The sequence below is a fragment of the Hirundo rustica genome, chromosome 10 (genome assembly GCF_015227805.2).
Source record: "Hirundo rustica isolate bHirRus1 chromosome 10, bHirRus1.pri.v3, whole genome shotgun sequence".
NCBI lineage: Eukaryota > Metazoa > Chordata > Aves > Passeriformes > Hirundinidae > Hirundo > Hirundo rustica.
Genome location: NC_053459.1, coordinates 22,661,905 through 22,688,468, shown reverse-complemented (window position 1 = coordinate 22,688,468; position 26,564 = coordinate 22,661,905). Strand labels below are relative to the sequence as shown.

General features: G+C 42.5%; 2 protein-coding genes across 4 annotated transcripts in view; one reads left to right on the top strand and one right to left on the bottom strand.

The window, feature by feature from the left end:
* Positions 1–387: 387 nt before the first annotated feature.
* On the bottom strand, positions 388–15,137 carry PDCD10 (programmed cell death 10). Of its 3 annotated transcripts, none has more exons than XM_040074741.1 (8): positions 15,027–15,137; positions 8,420–8,634; positions 7,787–7,840; positions 6,351–6,468; positions 5,565–5,691; positions 5,155–5,233; positions 4,747–4,829; positions 388–3,197 (listed from the first exon to the last, which is right to left on the bottom strand). In XM_040074741.1, exons 2-8 carry the CDS (start codon positions 8,513–8,515, stop codon positions 3,116–3,118), a joined length of 639 nt encoding a protein of 212 aa, XP_039930675.1. In that variant the 5' UTR covers positions 8,516–8,634; positions 15,027–15,137; the 3' UTR covers positions 388–3,115. The 3 variants fall into 3 exon arrangements, with proteins under 3 accessions (XP_039930675.1, XP_039930674.1, XP_039930676.1); XM_040074740.1 differs by having other exon boundaries at positions 14,891–15,099; XM_040074742.2 differs by lacking the exon at positions 15,027–15,137 and adding an exon at positions 14,738–14,755.
* A 40-nt stretch (positions 15,138–15,177) lies between these two features.
* SERPINI1 (serpin family I member 1) overlaps positions 15,178–26,564 on the top strand; it is a 44,463-nt gene continuing 33,076 nt past the window's right edge. Inside the window, exon 1 of the mRNA XM_040074739.2 lies at positions 15,178–15,278. The gene's annotated coding sequence lies outside the window, so the exon portion shown is untranslated. The remainder of the gene's footprint in view (positions 15,279–26,564) is intronic.

Below are 26,564 nucleotides of genomic sequence, written 5' to 3'. Positions count from 1 at the left end.
GAGGAGGTAACACCTGCAGAACAAACAATGCTGCCCTGGACACGCAGGGAGATCCGCAAAGCACATTAAAGAAGGAGCACGTTGCTGGCAATCCAGGTAAGATCATATGGGAAGATGAAGTTTGATCCAGACTGACACTACCTGCTCCTGCTGGCTGCAGACAAGGAAGGTCTGACAGCAGGACACCAGGAGATTTCACACTCACCTCTTCCTGTCAGCTCCAGATAAACCTGGCTCTGAGCTGGGCACCTGGCCCGTCTCACAGACTTGGGACACAAATCTGGATCAGTATGAGAGCTCCCAGCCACAAACAAGCCAGCCTAAGCTCTTCTTTGCTTCTTTACAGGCTGAGGGAAATCAAAACAAGTGATTAAGACGGTTCTTTGCTTCATTAACAAATATACAAAGTTTTATTTTGTTTTATTAGATTGGTTTTCTGTATGTTAACATTATCATAGCAGTTATAACCCACATTCACAGCAGAAATTTTCTAAGAGCATTTTGCAACACTAACTGCTGCATCAGAAATCCTTAAGAGAAACTTATCTTGTAGCTACTCAGGTAACTTGAATAATAAAGTGCAAAACCACAATAAAATTTGACAGACATATGTCCCAGCTCATATTCAGTGGAAAAGAAAGGTTTGTAAGACCACTAGATATGGATTCACTGCACACAACAGAAGAGTGTGACCTGAAGACACCGATTTTCAAGTTTTCCCATTACCAGACATTGATTACAATGAATAAGTTTCCATTATTTTGAAGGGTAACATATAGAAATCACAATGAGATTAAAAATAAAACACATTGGCCAGACAACCCGAAGCTTAGCCCTGTGTTTGGTACCTTTTACCCAATAAAGGTTTTGGGAAGAACTGATGAACAGGAATAGTTCATTTCTCGATGAAATAGACTCTGATTTGACAAGGAATCAGCTGGCAGGACGTAACACAGCAGCTTCTTTGGGACACAAGTCATAAATGGATTTTTTAATATGTATTTTTTACCACCCATAGACATAAATGTGATCTCATTCAACTAATGACTGCCAGCATTAATTACTGTCCTGCTCAATCCAAGACAATAGAGAAAACTCAGAATATTATGGGAATCAGGTCCAATTTGTAAAATTAACCTTTTTGTGTGTGTTTCTCTCTCTCTACAGCCACTGCTGCAGCCTCTCCAGTACCAAACACTCTTCCCAAGACAGACAAAGTATCCCAGACTCCAGGGGCCTTTCCCTTCCTTCTCCCTGACTCATGGATCTTCATGAAGCCCTTTGGAGCTATGACTTAAATGAGCATCATCCACAAGGAGACTACTCAACCCTTTTACTTACAGAATGCAAAGATGCAAATTAAAAATTACTCTAATTTCCTCAGCTCTAACATCGCTGTTCTTCCACCCCCTGCCAAAAAAATGCCAGTTCAGCAGAACTAGCAGAAAGCTTGACCTATACATTGATTCTGCATCCCTTTACTAAGCTCACATCGCTAAGGACACAAGACACCGCTGTCAGAACGGAGAACAGGCTGCCCAGCAAGCTTTGAGGACCTGCTTAACCAAAAATTGCACAACATACATTCCCAAAGAACTCAAGTTTTACACAATACTCTCCTTCACATTGCTCTATTTCACCACAGTCAGTGCTCTCATCGAGGAAACAACTCCATGCACAAATAGACAGCAGAACATCCAGTGCTATGTGGGAGGCTGCACTTTGCATTTCCCCCCTTTTCCCATCCTTTCAGATCAGCAGCTGCAAGGACCCGGCCGTTGTACCTGGGATAAGGCACTTGCCCCAGATGAGCAGTACAGCACCAGGCCAGTGTGCCAGACAACCTGCAGGGACCTTTTCTTCACCACTTGGAGCCAAACAAGAGTTCTGTAGCGACTGTGCTCCTTCAGCCCCGAGTGCTCCTCCTGCCACAGCCTGTGCAGCTTCAGCAGCTGCTCACTTTCCTCCCTAAGCTTCCTAGTAACAGCCACAGATTTTGTAAACTCCCAGAGGTTTATTCTATGTCCAAACCAGCTCGAGGTGCACTTCTCTAAGGGATTCGTCAGAATTTGTGAAACATCACCGGGAAATCACAAAGAGAAAATTTCCACCTGTCCGGCAGCAGCTCTTAACCACTTACACAGCCAAGGTTTGTCAGTCGAGGTCTCACGTGATTTCAAGTCCCTGAAAAAACAAAGTTGCCTTATGGCATGCATAGTATAGATATCACTAGTGCTACCTGGAAGAGTTCTAGCTCCAATCCTCCTCCCTCCCAAAGGGGACAAACTCAAACCCGCTTTTCTGAATAGTTTAAACTCAATCTTTGCTGCATATGTTTCAAATAAACCTGTGCTCCAAACCTTGGAATAGCCTAGGAGTAAAACAAAAAAAACCTGGTAACTCACCACTGACAGAGGACTAAGAAAGAAGTGAGATCTAGTTTCTATCGAAAACAAAAGCACATCTCACTTCTGGGTTTATTTATTACTTTCTCAAAGACACTTCAATATAATTATTCTGATAATCTGGTCTAGGTAACAGCCAAAATCTCAGTTTTAAGGAAAACCCCTCGTTTTACACTGATTTGAACTCCCGGTAGCTTTAAGCACCCAAATAATTTTAATTTTTTTTTTTTTTTTTTCTATTGAATGAATGTTCTGCAGTTCTAGAAAGATGAGTTATGCACTTTTGTTCACATACAAAAAGACAGTCTAACAGATGTAAACTATTTATTGAATATTTGCCACCAATATTGTTAAATACATAATCTTGCAGTTTTCCGCTTTCAAGTTAAAATGTCAGAAACAGAACACCAAATATTTACAATTCTTGTAAGGAATGTTACATAATGACACATTAAGGCGTAAATTCTTTTGGCTTATAATTCTGAAAAGAATGATAATAGCAAAAAGTGATGCAAAATCTTTCTCGTGAGATTATGATTAAGCTACAATGTTTTACAAAAATATGGTGTAAGATGGCAATAATCCCATTCAAAATCCTGCATTAGGCCCCTCGAGAGGGGCTGATAATTTATACAGTCAAAACTTTAAAATTTACATATAAAGGTACCCTATCCACCATTGAAAAGTACAACTCTCAACATATACAGTTTTCAGGCCACAGTTTTGAAGGTCTGCAGTATCAAGTTGGTTTGATGAATTAGTCGGTTGGCACTTATGAACACATTTATTGCCCTGTGGAAAGAGAAGAATATTGCTTCAGACACTTCTAGAAACGTGGCACTGGAGAAATTCGGCGTCATTGGCACGGAGGCTTGGAGAGCTGGAAGCAAAGGGGTGTCCCACCCTGCGCTGACCCACCTGAAGCTCCCTGCTGGCAGCCTGCCAGCCTCCTCTGCAGAGCTAATCCCAGAAAGGCTGCATTGATTTGGCAGGAATTTAAAAAGAATTGGGCTCTCTATCATCACTGACATCTCAATCCTTTCTGGGATTCACATAACCAAGGGAAAAACGTGGAGCAGATGATTTGGGCTTGGAATCAGATGATCTTTAAGGTCACAGCCATTTTCTGACTCTGTGATTGTTAAACACCTTTCCAAAGCTGAGCTCTTCACCCCGCCCAGGAATTCCAGAATTGGCAACTCTTCCCTCAAGGGATACTGAATGTGCACACATGTGACAGCAACGCTATTTTAGTCACCTTTTTGCTAAGAAAGGTGTGGGGTCACAGCATTTTTCAGCTCAGCAATGAGGTCTGAGCATGGCTCTTGTTCAGTGTTACCTTCTGGGGGAGCAGCTGCAGTGTGCAGCTCAGGCTGAAATTCCTCCTGACTTCCCAAGGATAGGAAACACAGGCCTGATGGAATTTCTTACACTACTGCAAATCATTAACACACTTTAAGCTTAAGGCCACAACACACAGCACTTCTGTCCAGGAATCAAAGCTACCAAAGCCTAAACTTCTCATTTCGGTACCAAATTTAGCCCCAATTCCAGAAAAAGGAGAGAAAAACAAGAATGATTTGATGGGAACAGGATTCTATTCCCAGTTGGTCTCAAGACTTTTATCTCTTTTAGCAATGCACCATCTCCTGGGTGCTCTCAGCCTTTGCCAAGCTCAACAAGAACTGACATCAAAGTTGTTTCCATCTTTAAAACAGAACACTATGGCACTGTCAGAATCTGAGGGGGATCCACTCATCCTCCAAAAGAGTCACTGCAGTGAATTATACAGGAATAGTGACTTCAAACCCCAAGGTGAAGACCTGGAAAAAGCCTCAGTCTGAAGGCTAAAATGTTCAGCTAGGAAAAGATTCATTCCAAATACGGCACTGTGAGGGTCTATAAAGAAAAGCCAATAAAAATGTAAATCAAAGAGAACCCTGCACACATGTTTCGTATTTGCAAATGATACTTCAAATAGGTAAATTACTTTTCTCAGTTTAAAAAAAAAAAAAAATATCCATCATTTCTTTGTCCTTGTGTATGCACTGAGAAAACCCACACAGGCAGGGCCAGGAAATTTAACTTCTCATATTCAAATTCAAAGCTAACACCACACAGGGGTGTTACATGGTGGTGCATTTAACAAATTTCCCTTTCCTCAAAGGCATTACAAAAGAAAACAGCATTTTAATGCAGCCATGGTAATGAGAGGACATAGGTAAGGAAATAATTAGGCAATTCCTAAAAGAGGCAGCTTACACCCCAAAGCTTGTCCTATTTTCATTCTGTAAATCATCCAAACAACAGGACAAAACCAAAACGACAAAAGCATACTTACTTTCCATCTTTAAAATAGGTTTTCAGAGTATCACTGAAACTTTTGGAGTATTTTACAAACTCTTTCTTTTGGTGCTCAAGTGCCTACGAAAACAAAAACACCGGGAGCAGAGTCTTAGTTCACATATTTCTGGGTACAGTGAGAACCTTGAGGTTAAACTGATCAGGAAATTAATGTTACATAGGGAATAAAAACCTTTGGGTTTTTTGGTTTTTTGTTTTGTTTTTTTGTTTTTTTTTTCTTTAGAAGAAGCAAAGAGAAATCAATTTTTTCTCTATCATACAACCATTTTGTTGTTAAAGCATGGTCTCACTGACCAGCTAGCTAAGCTCTCCTGTTCATCCTTTGAGCTAAAGGATGCCTCTTCTTTTGCTATGAGGAATACTGGATGAAGAGCTGTGCACGTACCCGCCGGTTCTGGTACTGGTATTTCTTGAAGACATTATTTACTGTGTCAAGAAGCTCCTTTATTGCACTTGCGATGTCCCTGTTGGGCAAGAAAAACAGAATTTCAGTCTCCTTAGGAGATCCCATGAAATGCTGGAATTTAATCTCTTTTCCAGCAGGTGTTTCTCAGGGCAGTCTCTGCAGAGGAAGTGCCAGACAGGATGCAGGAGAACAAACCCAGGGAGCCACAGCAGCATCCTGGGAATTCAGCCTTGGGACTGGCTAGTTCGGTCAAGTAACATCCTCATCATTTCTAACTGGGATCAGGCTCTTTTGCAATGCTGCTACATCTACAGAATCTCAACATTCGGGCCTAAATACAAGAAGTTTGACCTCTCCATCTAGAGCAAAATCCATGGTATTGTACTTACTTGATTGTCTGAAGAAACCTCACTCTGTCATTGATCTCGTCTGGAATCTTACTAAGAATCTGTTTAAGTGCTCGTGCCTTTTCATTAAGATCTTGGAATTCAGGTTCAGGCCTTTCAATCATATACTCTGGCAAAAAGAACATATTCAAAACCACCATCAGTTTGTCCTCAGGTCTGTAGTGACAGCTACAAACACGACACAAAATGCACCCGGATTGCCAGGGTGAATTTGAAGGTGCAAGAAAGAGCCACGAGCAGAGAACTGCAGAGAATAACCAGAATAACCCCTGTGTGGATCAGGACAGTGCAACCATCACCTCTATTGCTGCACGGTGCAAAAAGAGCCCATCTGACTTTATTTGAGACATTAAAGTCATCAAATGCAGTATTAAAATAACTTAAAGCCTGCAGTATATTCTCCTTCTGTGACAGTGTAACTGCTGCTTTTAATTTGAAGCAGGGGGAAAAAAAAAGGTGGATGTTATACTCCATATTTGCCTTTTCCTCGTTGTTAGCATTGCAAAAGGTGAGCTATGCAGCCATAAAAACATAGCTCTAAACATTCGTTTTCTTCCTTTCCTTCTCTCATTAGTCAAGCATGGTTTTCAGGGAGATTTAATTTCTCCAACAGTTGTATTCAGAAACACAAATTTTCTTCTACCATGCTGAAAAAATTCTACTAAGAAACAAATAACCTCTTCTGGAAAAAAAAGAGAAACAGAGAACTGCATGTTCCTAATTAACAGTGTAATTAAGAATACAATTATACAACACAGGATTTTTTACCTTCTACATCATCAGCTGCCATACGCAGAAGAGACTCTGTGAAATTCACATCCACACTTTTTTTCTCCAGAATTTTCATGATGATGTCCTGTGTTAGACCTGGGTTTTCTTTTTCAGCCTGTACAGCAGAGAAATTTTATATTCTTAAATATGCAAGACCTGGACATTGCAAGCAGAAAGATTTTCAAGTAAATTGCTTCAGATACTGCAGGAGTTTGCCAGGAGCTTTGAAAGTCTAGCAGCTTTAGAGCAGTAGATTACATTAAAAACGTTTTTCTGCTACAAAACTCATTTTTCTTGGACTACATCACTGATTTTGTACAAGTAACTTTTCCAATAAGCCCTTGCACTCATTTTAATTTGAGTAAGAAAGGTTTTAATAGATGTCTCTATCCTGTTATATTTTCATGAACACCAAGCTTTGAGACAAAGGTATTGTATCCCCTGGAATTTAATTCACTCCAACACAGGTGCTGCTCCCCCACCTTCCCCATGGCGTTTATAAATGTGCCTCTCATGAATCACATCATATGCCCAGACATCATCTGGGAATTGCTCTTTCAGGAAAAACCCAGCTTTTGATTGATGACATATCTAAGTACAGAGCTGGATTAACACTGGAGCTGTTCATATCACCTGTGCTGCCACCAAAAATCTGCTCTGTGTGGAAGAAAAATGAGCCTGGCTGGGTTTTTCAGCTGGCACTACCATTTTTCCCAACATCTCAGTTTAACGTTATTTGCATCCAGCTCAGCTCCTTACCACCAATTGTGAAAACACACAAAACCAACCCACACTTGCAGGAGCTCAGTTTGAGACTTCAGACCATCAAGATACATTTAGGTTTAAGTGCAGGAACAGGGAAGTATCCCAGAGTTGCACAGCTCAGCTATGTCATGCCTGCCATTATTTTGTTTCAATATTTCATAGATCAATAAAGCAGTGTAAAGGCATATCTGTTTTTCACTCTTCAGGAATAAAATGGAAAAATCAGAAGAATATTTTTTTTCCATTTACTGCTGGATTTCTACACAAACACTGAGCTCCATCCACAAAAAAATCCCATTATCACTCACTTTGTAAACCAATTTCGAAGTCTGCTACGAGCCTATTGCTCACGAGCGCCTATTCTACAAATCTCGTGGGTTTTAGACTAAGTTTATTATTTATTCACTGACTGCTCTCTCATTTAAGCTTTTGTTCTATACAGACAAGAGAGGAGTCTGTTTAAAATTACTCATTCAGATTTCTACTCTTGACATCTGCAGACATCTCAAACTTCCAGTTCATGCAATTGTCCACTTTCTTTTTAGACTACTGGATCAAGGATGAAGTCTTAGATAAAAAGACAAATAAACAAGAGAGCTGACCTTTTAGCTTCATCACACACAGCTTATGCTTGAAACAACCATTTTTCAATGCAAGTTACTTCTCACCTTAATAAAAGCTGCTCTCAGTGTCTGAGCTGCCGACAGATTTACTCTTTCTAGCTGCAAGAGAAGTTTGGAATTAGTTATTAGCATTCTGTTGTTATCAGAACAAAACAAGTCAAGAAATCACACCTTGCCCTATAAAGCAGAATGGAAAGGGGGATTGACAGAAGCTTTCAAATTGCTGGTCTCACTTCAGACATACTATAAATTTAATCCCAAAGGAAAGAGATCCGCCCCCAAAATGAAAACAAAAATCACTGGATGTGTTTTGCAGCAAAAAGTCCAACAGAAGATTTTGAGAACATCTTGGCAATCTCTGATACTCAGAGAAAAACAACTATCCCATTAAATTCCAATCATTAGCAGTAAAATCAAAATGCATCAAGCTGTGCACAGGTTCGACTGTGTGCTATTTCCTGCCAGAGAATACCACAGCTGGCATTTTTTGTGAAAATCCTCTGTTAAAGGTAAGAGAAAAGCTCAGGACCAAGACAACCAGCAACCTTTGATGAGCATGAAACTACTCAATGCAGAGAGAGATGTGTTAAAGCTTTCAGAAGATGAACAACACGTTACTGTGGCCACATGTCCCAAAATAAAGGGGATTGTTGCATTGCAAGGTAAACTGGAGCTCACCTCATTAAAGACAGGGTACATAACAGCATAGAGAGGCATGGAAACCATAGAAGTGGTCTCTGCTTCATTCTTCATCTCTTCCATTGTCATCCTCATTCAAAGAGCCACTTCTCAAGGAAAACACTATAGAAGCAAAAAACTCCTCATTCACTGAAATGTCTCTTCCTTTTCCTCGTTGTGCAAGAATACTTGAAGAAATTGGAAAATCTATTGTCCTTGGGGTGTGTGAGAAAAGAGAAAGCAAACAGACAATTACAAATGGTTCTAAAAATGACAAGGCACAGATCAAGGTGAGTTTTACTGCCTAGAAACCAGGGATTTCTTATTACATGAGTCAAGAATGACCACTTGGTGTAACTTCAAAACCCTAACTGAAAGCTATTAAGTGAATATTTTAAAGAAAAGGTGCTACCACAAGGGTTTTTTCCCTTCATGTTCTTAAGGGATCAATTCTCCTGAAAGCAGGGATTTTATGTGGTATTTACAAAAATCTTGCCACCACTCAGCATAAGGTTCCTGACAACCCCCATGCAGAAAAAGCTTGGGAAGCACTACATGCTGCAACCCCAAACCTCATCCAGGTGCACTGTGACTATTAAAATTACCTATAAATACTCCCTATTTTTGCACATGCATCAAAGCTGTGATTCTGCTGGAGATCAGTGCCCACTTCCCACCCATCTGAACGTGAACACTACATCTTTGGTTTTCTATAAGCTGAAGTCATGTTTCCACTCAGGGTGTGTCAGCAGCTATGTTAACTCAATGGAAAATGATTGTTCCAATAACTGAACCTCTGTTTTGGAAGTTCTCCACCCAGCCCAGCTCATCATACCCAACATGGAGGGATCACTGCTCAGACACAGAAATTATGTGGAGAAGAAAAAAGGTCACCTTACAGTTGATAAAAAACCCTTGTTCCAGCCTGCTGTGTTTTCTATTCATCAGATTCTTTTAGAATATTTTATATTTGAGTTTAAAGACCTGAAGTCCAAGTCAGAAATAAAGATAAAAAGAAAGATATTAGGGGTTTTAATTTTTAGATTTGCTTGGAGTATTTAATGCACTAGAGGAGGGATTTTTTTTTCCTCCTAGCAAGCTCCAGACACCAGGCATTTGCATGTCCGTGTAATTCACTGACATTTTAGTAAGAAGTGAAAAGAGTGAAATTATAAGAAACAGCAGAAACTCCTCCAGCAATCAATATCACTTCCTGAGAGTATGAACAGGTTAAGAACATGCCAAGACATTTCTTCAAGCCGTATTCATTATGCTCTGCACTGGCTAAAGATCTTCAGGCTGTTTAAATAGAAGAACAGGTATTTTTTGTCCAGAGCAGATATGTAATTGTTTAGCCATAATTATACAAGTGAAATTTGTTCCTGATTACAGCCAGCACAGAGAAGACACTGGATGACTACAAATATTGTGCATGTCTCATCTGAGCTTGTGAACAGTAAAAGTGGAAGAAAAATTAAACTATGACTACAGTAAAAACTTTACACAAGTCTTCTAACAGGGAGCGCTTATTGCAAAAACCTCACGTTGTTTCTCAAAGGGCCACAGATGAGGTGATTCCTCCAGCCCCAGAAAAGGATTCCTGAGACTTTAGAAACGGATGAAATGCATCCACAGGGATGGAACTGCAACCATCAGGGGTCTCACAACTTTCTCACCCACCCCTGGTATTTTACAGCTGTCAAGAACGTGGAAGAATACAAGTGAATATTCATCACTCCTTGAAAAGTTGAGTGTTTTCCCAAGAACTCGTTTCAGTTACATAAATTCATGCAAGGTCTGCTCACATGGGGGGAGGGAACTTGTCTGAACAAGTTTTCACTCCCTGCTGCAGGTACAAGCTGTCCCATTTATTATCCATGTGTATTCCCTGCTGGAATCTGGTTGCTTTGCTCTTTAATTCCTCCTTCCTGGAAGTTCAGTAAATATCCACTCACACGTCTGACAATCGATTTATAGCAAGTTTTTATCTGTATTCTCGGAGTAAGTTTTTTAAACAGTTAAATCAGGTCACTGAACATTGTTCTATTCTACCCAAAAGATTTTTATCGCAGGAAGAAGGGCAAAAAAAGGACAAAATTGCCATTAGATATAATTACTTTGTTTTTATGGGTTGGCGGTATCCACACACACACAAAAGGAAATACTAAGTGAAATGATGGATTTTTATGATGATGAAAACCTATTACACTGTGAGCTACCATGAAGAACTCATTTTCTCCTGAAGAACCATAAGCTATTGTTACTAATCCATGCTACAGTTAAAACCCTCAGATAAAAACAATTACACATTATCTATTACCCCTTTTCCAGACTCTGACACTCTTAAAAAAAAAATAAAAAATACAACACTTGGATTTATATTAACACAAAGGATACCAATTTTGCAACTGAAGAGGTGGGTTTATATATACATGCACACAAGAAATATTTAAGAACATCAAATGCTTTAGTTGCCAAGGTGTGAAAAGAAATATATTCAATTTATCACACTGCTTGTTCATTATTTCAGAAATCTTCCTGTTTTCCACAAGATACACTGGGAAGCACCACAGTGTCACGAAGCACCTGACTGCTAAAATTCTCAAACTATTTATCTTTTCACTTAGGAATCAACTTCACATCTTTTGGATGTAACTTATTCACTTCAGTCTTTGCTAGTGTTAAACAGAAAGAATAATTATCTTCACAAAAACTCCGTGTTCATCGTGCTACTGAAAGTCAGTTTGTCATAGCTGCGCTAAACCACATCCAAATACCTCAAAGAAAGTCTCAATCCCGGTTAGGGACCAAATCCTCACGCAAACTAAAGTTTCTCTTCTATTTAGATCAACCACCAGCAAGTCCACTAACCTTCAGAATGGCCTGACTCAAGGCAGAGTTTAATGCACATTATCACACAGCAAGGAGGAGCTTTCGGCATTTCTTTTAGGATGTGATCAAAAGCAGCTCTGCACAGCTGCCAGACTTCACGACAGCATCTTGTAACAGCTTAACTTCAGTTCCTCCAGTCTCAAAAGAGCCTTTTCTTTGAGAGGAGTTTACCCCATTTCATCTGGCTTTTTTTACATCCTCAGAAAAGGTGGAATAAAATTCCATGAGAAGGTGATTTATTAGGATACCACAGTGGAGTGGTAGAGTTGAGAAAATCTGAAAATCTTGGAAAACTGTAAGATGTGTAAAAGGTGTTACTCTGCTGGCAAACTTGTTAATTGTTCTGAGGGGGCAGACCAGGAGAAGACAGCAGGATACTGCCAAACACTAAACTGAGCGTCAGCCTGATCCTCCTTTTGTTATACAGGTCCAAATCCATGGGTGTGCAATGAGAATCCCGGGAGAGGGTGTCCAGAATGATACAGGGAATTTAAAGAGCATCTACATTTGTCAACTGTGCTAAAGTTCCAGTTAATACAACCCTGACTACTCAGTCCTGACCCATCAAACACATCAGGCTGTATTCCAAGGGATGCACTAACATGGAATACGTGCTTTCACTGTCAGGATAAATCTTACATTCTAATATTAAGTCTCAGCACTAAAATATGACCCCAGCCAGTCAGCAAACACAGAGAGCTGGTATATTTTAGATGAGGAATAGATTTGGAAAGGTTCTTTGACAGACCTATTCCCCCACAGCCACCCAATGACATCTAAAATCATTCAACTGAACTTTAGCAGAAAAAACACCCCAAAAACCCAACCCCTGCCGAAAAGGGTGAAGAGCACAAACCACCACCCTTCCCAAATGTACAACCACCACTGTCAGTGTCGAAGGTGACAAGTGGCTTTCTCTAGGTGACAATTTGCTTTCTCTAACGTGCGTCATTTACTGACAGACTTTTGGTCACGCACTCAAATCAAGCAGAGCTGCTTCCTAAGAACACAACCACGACCATGTAACTCCAGCAGGCAGGATCCACACCTAAATCCACCCAAATCCACACCTGCTGCCAGGCCAGGCTGAGGATGAGCGAGGTTTCCACCAAGGAAAGGCGTTTGTGTAACGCACTCCTCCGAAGCAGCGCTCAAAGCGAAGAGAGCAGGCTCTCACAATTTCAACTTTTCGAGTTTTAAACCAACAGGAACATTTGGCAGAGTTTCAGCTCTGTCATCAGCAGATCTACCTCTACACTGATGTTGTCTCTATTCCCTTCTCCAGGCTCCATCCACCCTAGATCTGCTAAGTGCTTAGACATTAATATTCTTTTTGAGAAAAGTACTACAGAGGAACGAGGCCCAAGGCAGTGATTACAAATATCATTATTTCAATGGTTATTTCAAAATCACAGCTCCATTCCTGCTAGATGAGACTACCTTACTGCCAAGAGGATTCAAGCAGAGGTTTCACCTTTAACCTGATCTGAGATCCCTCAGTTAGCAGAAAAAGTCCAGTCATTCAAGTTCAGGAAGAAAGAATGAGGGAAGGGAAATAACAGCATAAATTCCATCTGAACTGAGAGGCAGAGCTTGAATCAAAATATAAGACCAATGTTCACGGGAAGAGGGAGCAGAGGTAATTTACTATTGCTGTTATAAACTTTATGGAAGTAAAGAAAAAAAAAGCAGAATATGCTCTTTTAACTATATACACACCCAACACCTCTCCTGGTAACTGTTTCTGTCATTAGCGGTCACTTGAATTAAAAAAAAAAACAAAACCTAACCCACAGATCCCTTTTTTTTGGTCAGATGTTACTTTACCTGCCACTGTATTTTAATTATCAATTGCAATTATTTCCCGTTGTATAACTTAGATTATTTGATACAGAGCTTCAAAGCTTTGTGTTTCAGATACAGAATTACTTTCCTTCTTTTTCAAACTGAGTCTGGGTGGATTCACCGGCATTAGCATACGGATCAAGTATTAGGATAACAATCTGTATTTTTAAAATCAGCAACGATATCAAGAGACGTAAAAGGCAGCCTGAACTGATTCCGTATCCTACTGATTTTTACACCAAATAGTTTCACTGAAGAGTTAATAACAGGAATGTCACCAGCAAATAGCATTGAAGTTTTAAAAGTGTCTTCAAATGCCTCTGACTAGAACAGAAATAGTTTTCAAACATCTCCACACACATGTAACAGTCACCTGCAGTGAAATTCACTCTGGCAAAACAGAGCTGCTTATGCATTTGATTACTGTAAGAGCAGTTCTATGACTAATTCAGAAATGACACAGACCTGTGATAAATCCAAGATGTCTATTTTTAGAACCATATCAACTTAAAAAAAAACAAAAACCAAGCCTAGCCTGAAGTCAGGCTTATAATTAGTCCGTGTTCTTTCGCTGGACTTCAAAATGGAAGTGATTTAATCTGTCCTCACACACCCAGTCTGTGTCTCCCATGAGACCTACAGCCTGCACTCCAGTTCCAGCAGTCAGCAACACCAACACTGTTCCACGGCATCACCAAAACAGGTCGTGAGCGTTGGAATAAATAACCACAAAAACACATCCCCGTTTCTCTTTCTTTTTCACCTCTTTGGGGATGCGAAAGCGAAGCCATTACTTTATCAAACACGAACAGGTACGACACAGCTCCAAAGGGACAAAAATACATTTCAACGTGTGAACAAATACCAGAGGAGAATTAGTTCCTCTGATAACAGGAACAGGACCGGGCTTCGGCCACCCAGTATGTGCGAGCTACAGGAAAAACACCAACCCAACTCACCAGTTCAGTGAGCAACTTAATGGGACACCCCAGCCCTGAACACCTCCCCTGACTGCTCAGTCCCTACGGGGGGCACAGCCGGAGAAGGAATCACGGAATCGATCACCTTGGAAAAGACCTCCAAGATCATCGAGTCCAACCTTGGAACAAACACCATCCTGTCAACCAGACCGCGGCACCGAATGCCACGTCCAGCCCGTCCCGAAACACCTCCAGGAACGGTGACTGCACCACCTCCCAGGGCAGCCCGCTCCGATGTCTAATCACCCCTTCTGTGAATGATTTCTCTCTAATGCTCACCCTACAACCTCCTCCCCTGGCGCAGGAAGGGGGAAGGAGCCGAGGCGCCCTTTCTCCCTGCCCGCCGCAGCCACCTGACAGCGCTCGGCTCCGAGAGGACGAGCTAAAAATAATACACACAAAAATAAAACACATCCGGGCCTGCGCCTGCCGGGCCCGGGCCGAGGGAACCGGCACCAGGCCGGGAACCCCGGAGCGGGGCCAGGCCCCAACCCCCGCGGCCGCGGGAAGGGCGGGGAGAAGGACGAGCCCTCGGCGGTGCCTCGGGGCCGGAGGAAAGAGGTCACCGCCCGGCCGGGAGGGGAAGGGACACCCCGCGCACCTTCCCCGCACGGCGAGGCCGCCCTCGGCCGCTTCCTCCGCCCGGCCGCGGTGCCGGGGGCGGCTCCACCGCCCCTCTCGCAGCCCCGCAGGGCGCGGCGGGCCCCGCGTCCAGCCCGCGGAGCGCCGGGCAGGGCAGGGCTCGGCGCCTCACCTGCCCCGGCCCGCCGAGCCCCCGCCGCTCCCGAGGGGCTTCGCCGCCGCCGCCGCGCCGGAAGCGCCCGCGAGGAGCAGGAGCAGGAGGGAGGAGGAGGAGAAGGAGGAGGAAGATCCGCGGTGTTACCACACACCAGGCGTTGTCCGGAACCGCGCGCGGGGCCCTGGGGCTCGTAGTCCGCCCTCCGCGACCACAAGCCCCACAATGCCGAGCGGAGCCGGGGGCGGGAGCGCTCGGCGGGGCGGGCCGGGCCGGGGCGGGGACAGCGCCCGGGCGGAGCGGGGCTCGGAGGAGCCGAGCACAACCCAGCGCGGCAGAGCCGCGGCGGAGCGCGGAGCGGCGGCAGCACCACCGCCGGGCAGCGGGCGGGGCGGCGGCAGTGCCGGTGAGTGCGCCCGTCCCTTCGCGGGGCTGCGTGACCACATAAGCTCCGGCTTATTTCTTGCACCGAGCGAAGCTCCGTGCCGGAGTAGCGGCGGTGCGGAGGAGCCGCTGCCCGCGCGGGGGTCGCCGGCGTTCCCTCGGCGCCTGGGGGAGGGACGGACGGGCTGCGCCCGCTGCGGCGGGAGAGGAGGCGTTCGGCTTCAGGGCTGCCTCTCCGACGTGGGATAAGCGGCGGGGAGCGGCAGGCAAGCCCAGGAGCCCCGCAGGTGCTGGCTCGGCTCCTGCGGGCGGCCGGGGGAGGGACGCGCTCTCTCCGGCCCCGCGGAGCCCAGGCGCCCTCAGCCCGCGCCGCGGCGGGAGCGCTCCAGCCGGAGTTGTGCTCGGGTGTGAAAGCGTCGCGGTGCCGTGCCCCAGGACCCGCCCGCGGTGTCCCGCAGATCCCTGCGGCCGATCCGGCCGATCCCAGCCCGCAGCCGGGCTTCCAGAGCCCGCCTGTCTCGGGCTTCTCCCGCCTGTGGCAGCCCCGTCCTGGCGGCTCGCTGGGCGCGCCGCAGACCCGCTGTGCGCCCCGAGTGCTGGCCATGAAAAGAACTGAACTCGTGCCTTGTTTTGTCGAGGTGATTCCGCTCCTAGCGAGCTTTGAGGTTTGGAATTCCGAATTACATTGCAGGAGGAGCTCAGTGATTAAAATTTAGTGTTAATGTTAGAGCATCAACTCCGTTCTGGGTTCGAATTTGCGTTTCTGGTGTGTCGCTTTTAACGCGCACTTTTTTTAAAATGCTGATCGCTCTTACCTAATGTCAAGGCACACGAATTCCCCTGCGTGAACGTGGGAACGAGCAGCTAAAACACTGAACTTGTCAGGCGTTGGCTGGAACTTCTTGCAGTGCTGGTGGCGAGGAGGGAAGAGTTGGATGCCTGCGGGAGCAGAGGGACGGTGTGCGGGTGTCCGTGTGTGTTACCCATCCTCATCTCCTCCCTGGGGGCGAGCAAGGGCACTGGGCGGGGGAAAATATGAAAAAAAAGGCACCCGGACTGTTACACATTATTACACGTGTGAATTTTCTCCTTCCCATGCCACCTTGTTTTGTTTTAATCAGATCGATGGATGATCTCTCACATATCAAATGCTCTACTCATCCTGCTGTTAAAGGGCTGCTTAAAACCTGTGTGTTTTGTGCTGTTAATCACCTTTGAGCTCAGATTCTTCAATTTCCCCCCCTCATTTTTGATGTGATCTGGTGATTTAGTCTGGTGGAAAATTACGCCCTTCTGTGTAGGAGAGAGGTGTTTACTAAAATGTTGTAGCATAGATTGAGCCAAATGTCAGTTTAATGGTATTTTATCCTTTCAGTGAAATTAGTATGTTTTAAATAAAGCTACAAAGCTGCAGCTGTGGAGCTGCTAAGACTTGAGATAGCTACCTCTTCCATCAATTTCTGTGATATTTTCCAGATTCTGTCAGGTCTTTGTTGGAGTTTTTGGCTTGCACCACATTCACACTTTGTTATTTTATCTGCATTGTATTTTTCAGAATCACTCTTGCTTGCTTGATTGTGATGAGGAATAATTGCCAAGGGAAGGGAGGCAGCAGGAATGGTTGATGGGTTTTTTTTTAAGGTGTGGGTTGTCTACAGAATTACACAGGGCAGCCTAAGATGTAATACAATGTGAAGGCTTGTGGCAGTGTAGTTTCCTGCTAAAGGCAGTCACGGGTTCCAAAATTTGACTTTACAAGACTGTCTATCCTGTATTTTCGCATCCTCTAGTCCAGTTTGAGTTGGGATTTTAAAATTTGCTTTGAGTTTGTCTCTTCATCTGGTATTGTCAGCAATTTGCTCACATGTAGATGAAAGTTATTTGTGAATGTGTCAGTCATCTCCTTTCCTATTCGGGGTGAACAGTTCCAGGAACACTCTTGTTGTAATAACTCTCTTGAAATTTATTCCGTTGATGTAAATGCTGTATTTGTGTGTAGCTTAGTGCAGTTCATAACCTTGTGTATCACAACACAGAGCAATGAAAATGGGTTAGCGCTGGTAGAATTCTTCACAGCAAGCTCTGACTACTCCCTGCTCTTTAAAGGCTTTTTCAACTAGTGCTTCTCAAAATTTCGAATTTGTTTTTTGGGCTGCTCATCATCAGTGAAGACATGTTGTTGGCATGCCTCAATACCTTTTAAAATAATTTCTAGCAATTTGTGTTCTGTGTGGGCAATACATTATTCTGTCTGTGTAAAGCACAGGCTGAATTAATATAGGGTACATCTGTCCTATACTCAGTTTTCAGGCTGTTGTTATCTGAATTAAGCTGTGTGTTCAAAATAACGTTAAAAATTGGTGTGTAAGCGTGGTTTGCAAAGTTAATGTTTGGTTTTCTCTATTTTATATACGCTTGCATATCTCTGATACAGTATAATGGGCAGATGGTAGGGAAAGATGTCTGTAGAGTCAGCTGTAATTAGTGATAAATGTGTCTTTATGAATATATACATTGTATGTATGAAAAAAACAGAGTCGTTTCATTTGGAATCCCTTAAAAAAATTTGGGTTTAATTTGTGTCTTCCCAGCACGGTCTTGTGAACTGGATGACTGAACATTAGCAGAACTTAGAGGTGGGAGAAATAACATACCATGTATTCCTGCAGGAGGAAAGGAAATACTTTCTGAGTCTTGAATTATTGAATTGACAGAAGGACACATTTTCTGTGAACTTCTTTGTGAAGCAGTCCTGGAAATAAAGCTGTGGGCACTTGAAGACAAAAGAATGAATCCCATAGTTCGGTAATAACGCTGAAGCTTTTGGTGCTCCTTTTCCCTCTGTGCTTGGCATTTAAAGCCAGTAGAACTTGACAGGGATGTAGGGATGTATTGATCCCATTAAGGATGTGTTTATTTGTGGTGTAAATACCTTAGTGCAGTCACTAGAAAGGTTATGTTGGAGAAGGGCTGTAGCTATAGAGTGATGTGAGAACAGTTCCTCGCCTGCTTGTGGCTTGGGCAGTTCTCAGTAGCATCTCGTTTGGTGGCCGTAATGAAGTATCTGCGATAAAGAATTGTTCTTATGTGGTGTGATTAAAATATCAGCTCTAAGGTCGTGTTCTGGTTTGTTTAATACACTTCAAAGCTAATGATTATGAGAACTGCAGACTGTGGCTAATGGGATAAAAGCTGCGTGAGTTATCCGTGTCCTTTTTGAGCTTTTGGAGTCATTGCAGAGCAGCTGTGGCTGTGAGATGGGAAAAGAGGAAATTTCTTATTCGTACAAGCTAATGAGTTAAATGTGCGTATGGTTTTTGGGTTAATGAGATTTGACCTCATGTGTTGTGAAAGATTTTTGGTTTAGTTCAGGTTTTAAATATTATGATAATTCTTGAGAAATATTTTTGCAAACCTTGAGACTCTTCTTTCAGGGAGAATCAATAATGACAAGTAATTTACTGCCTAGAAGAAGAAAGTTAAAACGATGTGGTTGTATTTAGTTTTAACCAACTAGCTTCCAATTTATAGGCTGGGCTGTCTTTGCACTAATTTATATACTTTGTGTATTTCTGCCCTGAAGTCTTTCATCATTACAGCTGAAGAAATAATTGCTTAATAATGCTCTCTGTTCCTACTCTGCCATGTGAGTCTGACAGTTCCAACTGTATGATGGCTTGATGGGCCTAATGGGCAATCTGCTGCTTCTAGAAAGATCTATTCTGTCTGAATCAAAACTGAAGCGGTGCCATATGTGCAGGGGGATGTCAGATACAACCCAAGCACTTGTTAGCCAGCAATGATCCCCCCAGACCGTGGAAGAGCTGCAGTTTCTGTGCTCTTCCCCTCCGTTTTTGTCACGCGTGTTTCTGTGCACACAGTGAGTTTGGGGGGATTTCCTCGCCTGGGAAAGAGAACTCTCATTTCCTTTTTAACCTTTCTGCGCAACACACTTTATTTTGCTCTTGCAGTTCTGAGAATCCTGCTCAGATGCCACAGAAAGCAAAGGCTTTCATTCCCTTTGCAGTGAGACGAACTGCCCAAACGCTGCTCACCAGTTGCATTTTGCATCTGGCGCCGTTCGAGCAGCGACGCCATCCCAGCCTTGATTCTCCTCTGGGAGTTTGGAGTGAGCCGGAGAACTTGGACATCTACTTTTCCCTGTGATTTTTTTAACTGCCCTTGGCACGTCAAGGTAGTGTTAAGAGCGTGGGTACTTTGCCAAAGACAGCCTGTCGGAACTCCTCAGCATCACTCAGCCACTGGAGATTGCCTCCCTCCCTGGCAGAGCAGGGTTTGGGGACTGGCTCCGTGGCTGAGGTGGTGTTTGCTGCCCTAGTTTTCCCCATACATCTCCGTTACGTAAGTTGGAAAGAAAGGTCTAAAGATTTAAGACATCATTTTTTAATTGGTACACCAAAACTGCCCTTTTCCAGTGTGTTGTGGGTTTTTTTGGGTTTGTTTTTTGGGGTTTTTTTTTCCACGTTTAAATTAAAGCAGCTCCTGGAGCATTTAATGACTGTGTACTTCACACAGCAATTGGAGTTCACTGAAGCAACTCATGTTTTCTCCCTCAGATATCTTTTTTTCTCAAAAGAAGCATTTGCTCCAGTTTCTAAACTATTTAAAGCAATTAATCAAAACCTAAGACGACAGGAACAGCTTCTGTAATATCAGGTCTTCAACTTCAGCTGAGGTTGATGCAAAGGGAAGATGCCCAAGTCCCCACGAGTGTGTGTAAAGTCTGTAGGTGAATGATGACCTTTTCATCTGCTAGGAGATATGAGAAGTGGGAGGAAGAAGACAGGGGAGCCGAGTTATTTTTACTGTAAATATGTCGGTTTATTGACTTGTTAATTTCAGAATTATTCAAAAAAGCAGGAGGAGGAAACACTAATGTGTGCCAAAACCAAAGTAATTAGTGGGAGTTGAAAGATGTCTAATGACTCTTACAAGTGCTAAAGAGGAATAAACTAGTCTCTTATTAAACTGGATATGGACTTTTAAAACGCTGTAGTAATTCTATTTTATCTTTAAAACATGTGCAATTGCATATGGTAAATAAAAACCTCTTTTTTTAAAGTAACTGTTTATTCGCAGTAACATTACAGGCAGAAGGTGAGGCTTTGATTGAAAAAAAATATTGAAAAAACAAAGCTGACTCCATGCTTCTAAAATAAGGGTTCAGATAGCACTTGACAAAGCTGATGTTGGAGCTGAAGATGACAGAAGAGTTTTAGATTAATGCTTAATGTGCCTGCTACCCCTCCTTGGTCTAGAGTGACAAGCAAGATCTTGTTTCATGACTGCATGTGCTATGGAGCAGCTTCTCTTTTCTGTGCCAAGGGACTCTGGTTGTGATTAGTCCAGTCTCAGGATTCATCAACACATCTGCTGTTGTCCTCTTCTTTTAGCCTTCTGATTGCTTGCATTTTTGTAGTGGAGTTTCTTATGGATTGTAACATAAACAAAGTGATTGTTTTGGCATTCTTCTTTGGAGGAGGGACAATTGATGGACTTCTAGTTTGACCAGTGGGTCAGAGAGGTGGCAACCTCATTCTCCAATCCCTGGTCACTGTCCAGAAACTATATAAATTGAGGTCAAAAATAAACTTCTGAGCTGGCTGCAGGACAGTGCCTTGGATTGCTCCTCCCCACATCTCTGAGGCACAGGGAATGTCCTGGTGGCACCAAACCCCACGGGGATTTTCGAGCTTTTGGGATCTCCGCTTGCTCAGGAGCCACTTGGCGTCGTCTGTAGCTGACGGTTCCCATCTGCTCTTCCTACCGTGCCTCTGTTAAAACACTAAAGAAAGCAGGATGTTAGATATATGAGAAGATACCAAGGAAAACAAATATTAGGAAAAAAGCAAGCAGAAATATTTAATTACAGGGGACGTGGAGCGGCAGGGCATATAAGATACCCATGACAGTGAGTAAAAATCAAATTGACTGTAAGTAGATTTATTTTGAGGGGATGATATGCATGAAGCAAAAAATGCCATTAGTAGTTTATCATATAGAAATGTGAGGGAGGAAAATGCGCATGCAATATTAGAGCACAGTGCACTTGTGGATTTGACATAACAGATAGCAGGTCCCCAAATATGAAGTGACAGCGAAATACCCTTTAGCTGCCAGGGGACAGGCTTTCACTCAGTCACAATGCAAACAAGTTCTTGAAGTGATGGAAGCATATTTCCCGAGAAGAACACGAGGCCGTCTCGTATTTGGAAGGGGAGAAAAGCAGCAGAAATCCAAATCTGCATCTAAGAATTGTTACAAGGAGCTGGGTCTCCTAAGGATCTTTGTTACCTTTAGTGAAAGCCCTATTGAGATAGAGGTATGAAAGTGTGTTCCCACTATTTGTCATCTCAGCATTGGTAGAGACTAATTAAATTGATTTGCACCATTCTTTCCTAATCCTTATCCATGTAATTATCCTATCCTGGAGTTATTACTTAATTCCTTAGGAAGTGTAGGGTTTTGGAAGAATCCCTGGAAATATTGCTGAAGCACCGAGAGAGCAAGGACAAAATTAATTTTTTTTTCTTTCAAAGTCTCTAGGATTATCCCAGGAGCTCAGAGAAGGTAACACCAATGGATAGGATAGTTTTAAGGGAAGAAGGTAAAAAACTTCCTTGTTTTTAGATCTTTTGCTAGTGGACAAGTCACTTAATCTTTACTTAACCTAAGTTTCACCAATATGAAATGAAAACACACTACTCATACAAGCTGTGAAGAATCTGGGGTTAATTTGTTAAAGGTAAAGGTCAATTTGACTGTGATTAATACTTTTAACAACCTCAGTCTATATAAGCCATGTAAACAACGAGCTGGGCATTTCATTCATCAGGCATGGTGATCTTTGCTGGCTCAGAGCAGCTCGGTATAGATTTTTAGAGACACTGGATCGTTCCTATTACTTGCTTGAAGGATAAATTGCAGCATTTATCATGGCATTCCCATTTTTATTTTGTAAATCTTTCAATACCACGATTGAAGAACACTTTGAAAGCCAATAAGTGCAAATCCTAGATATTGTTGGAATTGTAAGGGTATTTTGCACCATCCTGATCAAAGTAACAATAACATCAATGGACTTGCCCAACAACTAAATATTTTCAAGGAGGCCATTAGAACACAGCATTCTTTTGGAAAATATTTGGAATAATAACCTATCATTCAGTCATAGAAAATTTCAGTGTTGAGTTGCATTTCATTCAAGAAAATATCTGATACCCTTTAGAAACAAGAAGTTGTGCCATCCCTGAAGCCTTGCAAGGTTGTGCCGAGGCAGGAAGCAGCATATTAATGTGAAATTTCCATCTTTTTCACGCTTAAGTGGAGCAGATCTGAAGTCAGTTCATTCAACGAAATGGCAATTTGGATCTGTTTTACAGAGCTCACTTGAGGCAATGTGCTCTTCCTAGTTCACTTTGGATATGGATTCTGAGACTGGAAGATTTTTGCATACTTCAATTACCATTAGTTCCGTTTGCTCACATTTTACCTGGTTGACTAGAGAAATAAAGTTTTCCTGGGTATCTTTTGGCATATACAAAATCTAGTTAATTAAGACATGCTATACTTTCTCCCCAGAGTCAAAGTATAATGTTCAGCTGGCCGACTTGCATGAATAATCCATCACTGTGAATCATTAATTTAGAAGACAAGCTATGGTAATTGATGTCTTTATGCAAGCTATGGAAATGTTTAGGGAAATTGCTTGTTTTTTTTCTTGTTGGTTCCTTTTTTTTAACTTTTTTTCCCATTTGCTTTGGAATATTTCTAGGCCTGAGTAGTGCGGATTCTGAAATGGATTCATCTGAGATGAAGGTTCCTGTGGGAATGGGATCTCTTTCTTGGGTTTGAGTAAAAATCTGAATATTTTTCATCTGAAAAACTGTTGAAAACATAAGAGTTAACCTTGAGCTAATCTTGTGTGCGTACATTGGACGAACCACTTTAACTTTTGGGTGTTTCTAGGAAAAGGACCCGGCATGGTGGTCTTAGCAGTGGCTTAAATGTGGTAAAAATGTCTTTAAAAATTGCTGTCATAATTTGGTTTTGCAAGCAGGGATTGCAAGCACTACCTACTGGGTAAGTTGGTATTTACGTGTATTACCCTGAGTTGCCAGCATGCTTTTGTATCAAACTAAGCATGCAAAAGGCTGCTGATGTGTATATTTTGTTGGAATATATATATATAGTTAGAATATGTACATTTAAAGATAATTTATCACATAATTCATGATACATTATACTGTAACCATTATGTCTCTGAGGCATGAAAAGTTTACTCGTTTTGTTTCCTTTCTGGGAATCTCTTCACTTTCACTCATAATTGAAGTATGAGGGTTTGCTACCAATTTACAGTTATTTTGTCTGCCTTCAGAGCAAGGAAGAGGCAGTTGGTTGGTGTTGAATGGGAGCCAACAGCTTGGTGGCATTTCAAAAGTGAAATATCAATAACCCATATATGGCTTAAAGCATATGTATATTATATAATAACATCATATTATAAAGCCTTTCCATTGATGCTAATGGGATTTAGACTATAACTACATAGTACTATGATGGGTTTGATTCCATAGAGGAAGCTTCCTAAATATTTCCTGTGTGTTCTGTGGCTGAAATGCCAAGTGGACCATTTCTACAGGTAGATTTAAAATGTTACAATCCTGAAAATGAGCAGGCAGGCTTATTTTGTGTTCTTTTTTTTTCCCCTTGAATATTTACTTCCCATTTAGGCATCAAACGAGAGGCTTATTTGATCTCGTGTGCTTGGCTGCTCCTGTTTGTTCCCAGCTGAGCCCTGATGTGCTGCACTTTGTGAAACCCAGCCCTGAATTCTGACATTTTACACAGGAGCAAGAAGAAAACATGTTCCCAATAAATTCGCATTTGAGCTGAATTCAAATGGGCTTTGCTGTTTGGGTCCAGTTTCATAAAGTAGGAGAGGTGAAATGCTGCTGATAGCTGCGGTTATTGAAAAATGGTAATCACAACTTTCATAAAGTGAGATAAGCCATGTTTATTAATGCTTGCTGTGGACATAGAGTGACTTGGCCCTGGGACATTAAATGCCTAAATGGGTTGTGTAATTAGCATATTTCCACTTAGGGATCAGGCAGCTAAACACACAACTTTTTCTGAGCACCTCAAATTATTTTTGTCGTGTTAGTTTAAGCCAAGGGAAAACAATTCGAATTTTTCTGGTTTTTTAAATAAAATCAGAGCTGCACAGTGAACAGAACTGGGCTTCTGGGGAGGTTTCTGTGCCAGCCATAAAACTCAAAAACCAGGGATGGCTTCTGTGTTCCCATCCTGACACAGAAGAGGGATGGGAACACAGAACCAGCCTGATTTGGCAAAGAATTCCAAAATCATTGAACCAAAACCATGGCACGTAGTGGCTGTGGATAGAAACCTCCCAAGCCAACCTTTTCCAGAGCTTTCTTGCGTTTGCCAGCAAAATTCTGTCGTTTAAGTCGAGCCTGATGTTTTCTTACTGCAATTTGAAACTCAGTTTGTCCCCTCCACTCTGCGTACACGATCAGAACAATATTTTAAAGCCTTTTTCCTTCTCCCTCCATGATTGATATCAGAGAGAAGGACTGAAACAAAGCATCCCCAAACTGGCCAAGTTTGAGCTTTTAAATCCATATTAATTTCATACTTGGCTACCTCAACTGGCATCATTGTTAGTCCAATTAAAAATTAAACACCAGCCCTAAAGAATTTGCAGCCAGGCTGTGTCACACTCAATCCTAAAGGAAAATGACTTGGGCACAGGGAATACTGCTGGTCTTTCAAAGGCACTGCTTGAGTGCCTGCCAAATGTAAGCATTTTTCCCCACAGAAAACACCTTGACCTCTTTGACAGTATCATAAACCAAATAAATACACAGCAAAATCCCCAGTTTGATCAGGACATTACAGGGGAAAATTTCTAGTCTGGATTTCTGAATAAAGTAATCTCAACAGCTCCTGGAGGGAGTGAGTGGGGAGTTGCCATTGTCAAATAGGAGATAAATATTTCTCTCCCTGAAACAATTCAGCAAAAAGACCTCTGAACAACCTGAGGACTTTGAGGTAGTTAAGCTCTAATTTTGTAATGTCATGGTTTGACTCTTTCTATATAAGACAGGTTAACCGAGTAGGACCTTTAAAATGAGAACAAGGAAATGTTTGTTTAATAAGGCCCCAGTAAAGATTTTTTTTTCCTTAATGCAAACTCTGTGAATGGGGGTACAGAAGTGTTTGAGGTTAGGGATCAGCTGTGGCCATTCAGGCTTGTAATTACAGCTGTGATAAGTGTGTTTTCAAGTCTTGCTGTGCTAAGAGTTTTCTTAATCCATTATTTTACCAGGCCTTTCATTGCTCCTCTTAGTACATTGTAACAATCCCAGAAAACATCTGAATCATGGGAAAACAAGTGTTAGGCTATTAATTTCTAGCTCTATAGAGACATAAACTTGAGTCTTGCCTGGGCAAGTGCACGGCCGTGTCTGACATCACTGATGTTGCCTTTGAGAGGCACGGTAAGCACACAAACATTACAGCTCTGTGTGGTGAAGGCTGGACTGTTTAAAGTCAAGCTTTTTAAAGGAGCATTGGGGAGAAAAGTGTAGTGAACTTGTGGTCCATTATTATTATTATTATTAGCCTTGGTTACTGTGGGCTTTGGGAGCTGGAAAAGAGATGTCTCCTGGTGAAGGCTGGATGTATCCTGCTGTTGGCTTCACAATATTTTTATGGAAACAAGCACTGATGCCTCAGCTGGTTGCCCTTTAAGTGCAGAAATTCATGCCACTGAATGTCCCACAGGCTTGGACACTTGATCCAGTGGAGCTGCTGTCACCTCACACAGGCGCCTTACTGCTTCAAACAGCAAATCTCAGTGTTTCTGTTCCCTTCAAGGTAGCACAGTTCTATATATTCTGCCATGGGTGAATTTGAACAAAGAGGAAATAAACCTACAAGTAACTTTAGGTGGACGATTTCATGCTCTGAAGTGGGCCAGCCATGATTTTAGTGTCTCCTGTGTCCCAGTGATAAACTCTGATGAGGCAGAGGTGGCTGTGCTGCACAGCTGATCTTTGCATGCTGCCTCAAGGGGTCACAGAGTCTGGGTGCACTGAGGGATGAGCTGTTGCCCATTTACACCTGGGGCTGTATTTGGATCCAGTGGAATAGCTGTCCTGCGGTGACTAACTAAAAAATTGTCTGTAATTTGGGCACTGTGTCTCACCCAGCTGCACCAGCTCCAGGAGGCCTGTGTGAGGCAAGGCTTTCTGCCTGC

Coding starts and splice junctions, on each gene's coding strand:
- PDCD10 (XM_040074741.1), bottom strand. CDS start 8,515: ATGAGGATGACAATGGAAGAGATGAAGAATGAAGCAGAGACCACTTCT. Junction 7,841..8,419: donor TGTACCCTGTCTTTAATGAG/GTGAGCTCCAGT, acceptor CTTCTCTTGCAG/CTAGAAAGAGTAAATCTGTC. Junction 4,830..5,154: donor ACCAGTACCAGAACCGGCGG/GTACGTGCACAG, acceptor TTGTTTTCGTAG/GCACTTGAGCACCAAAAGAA.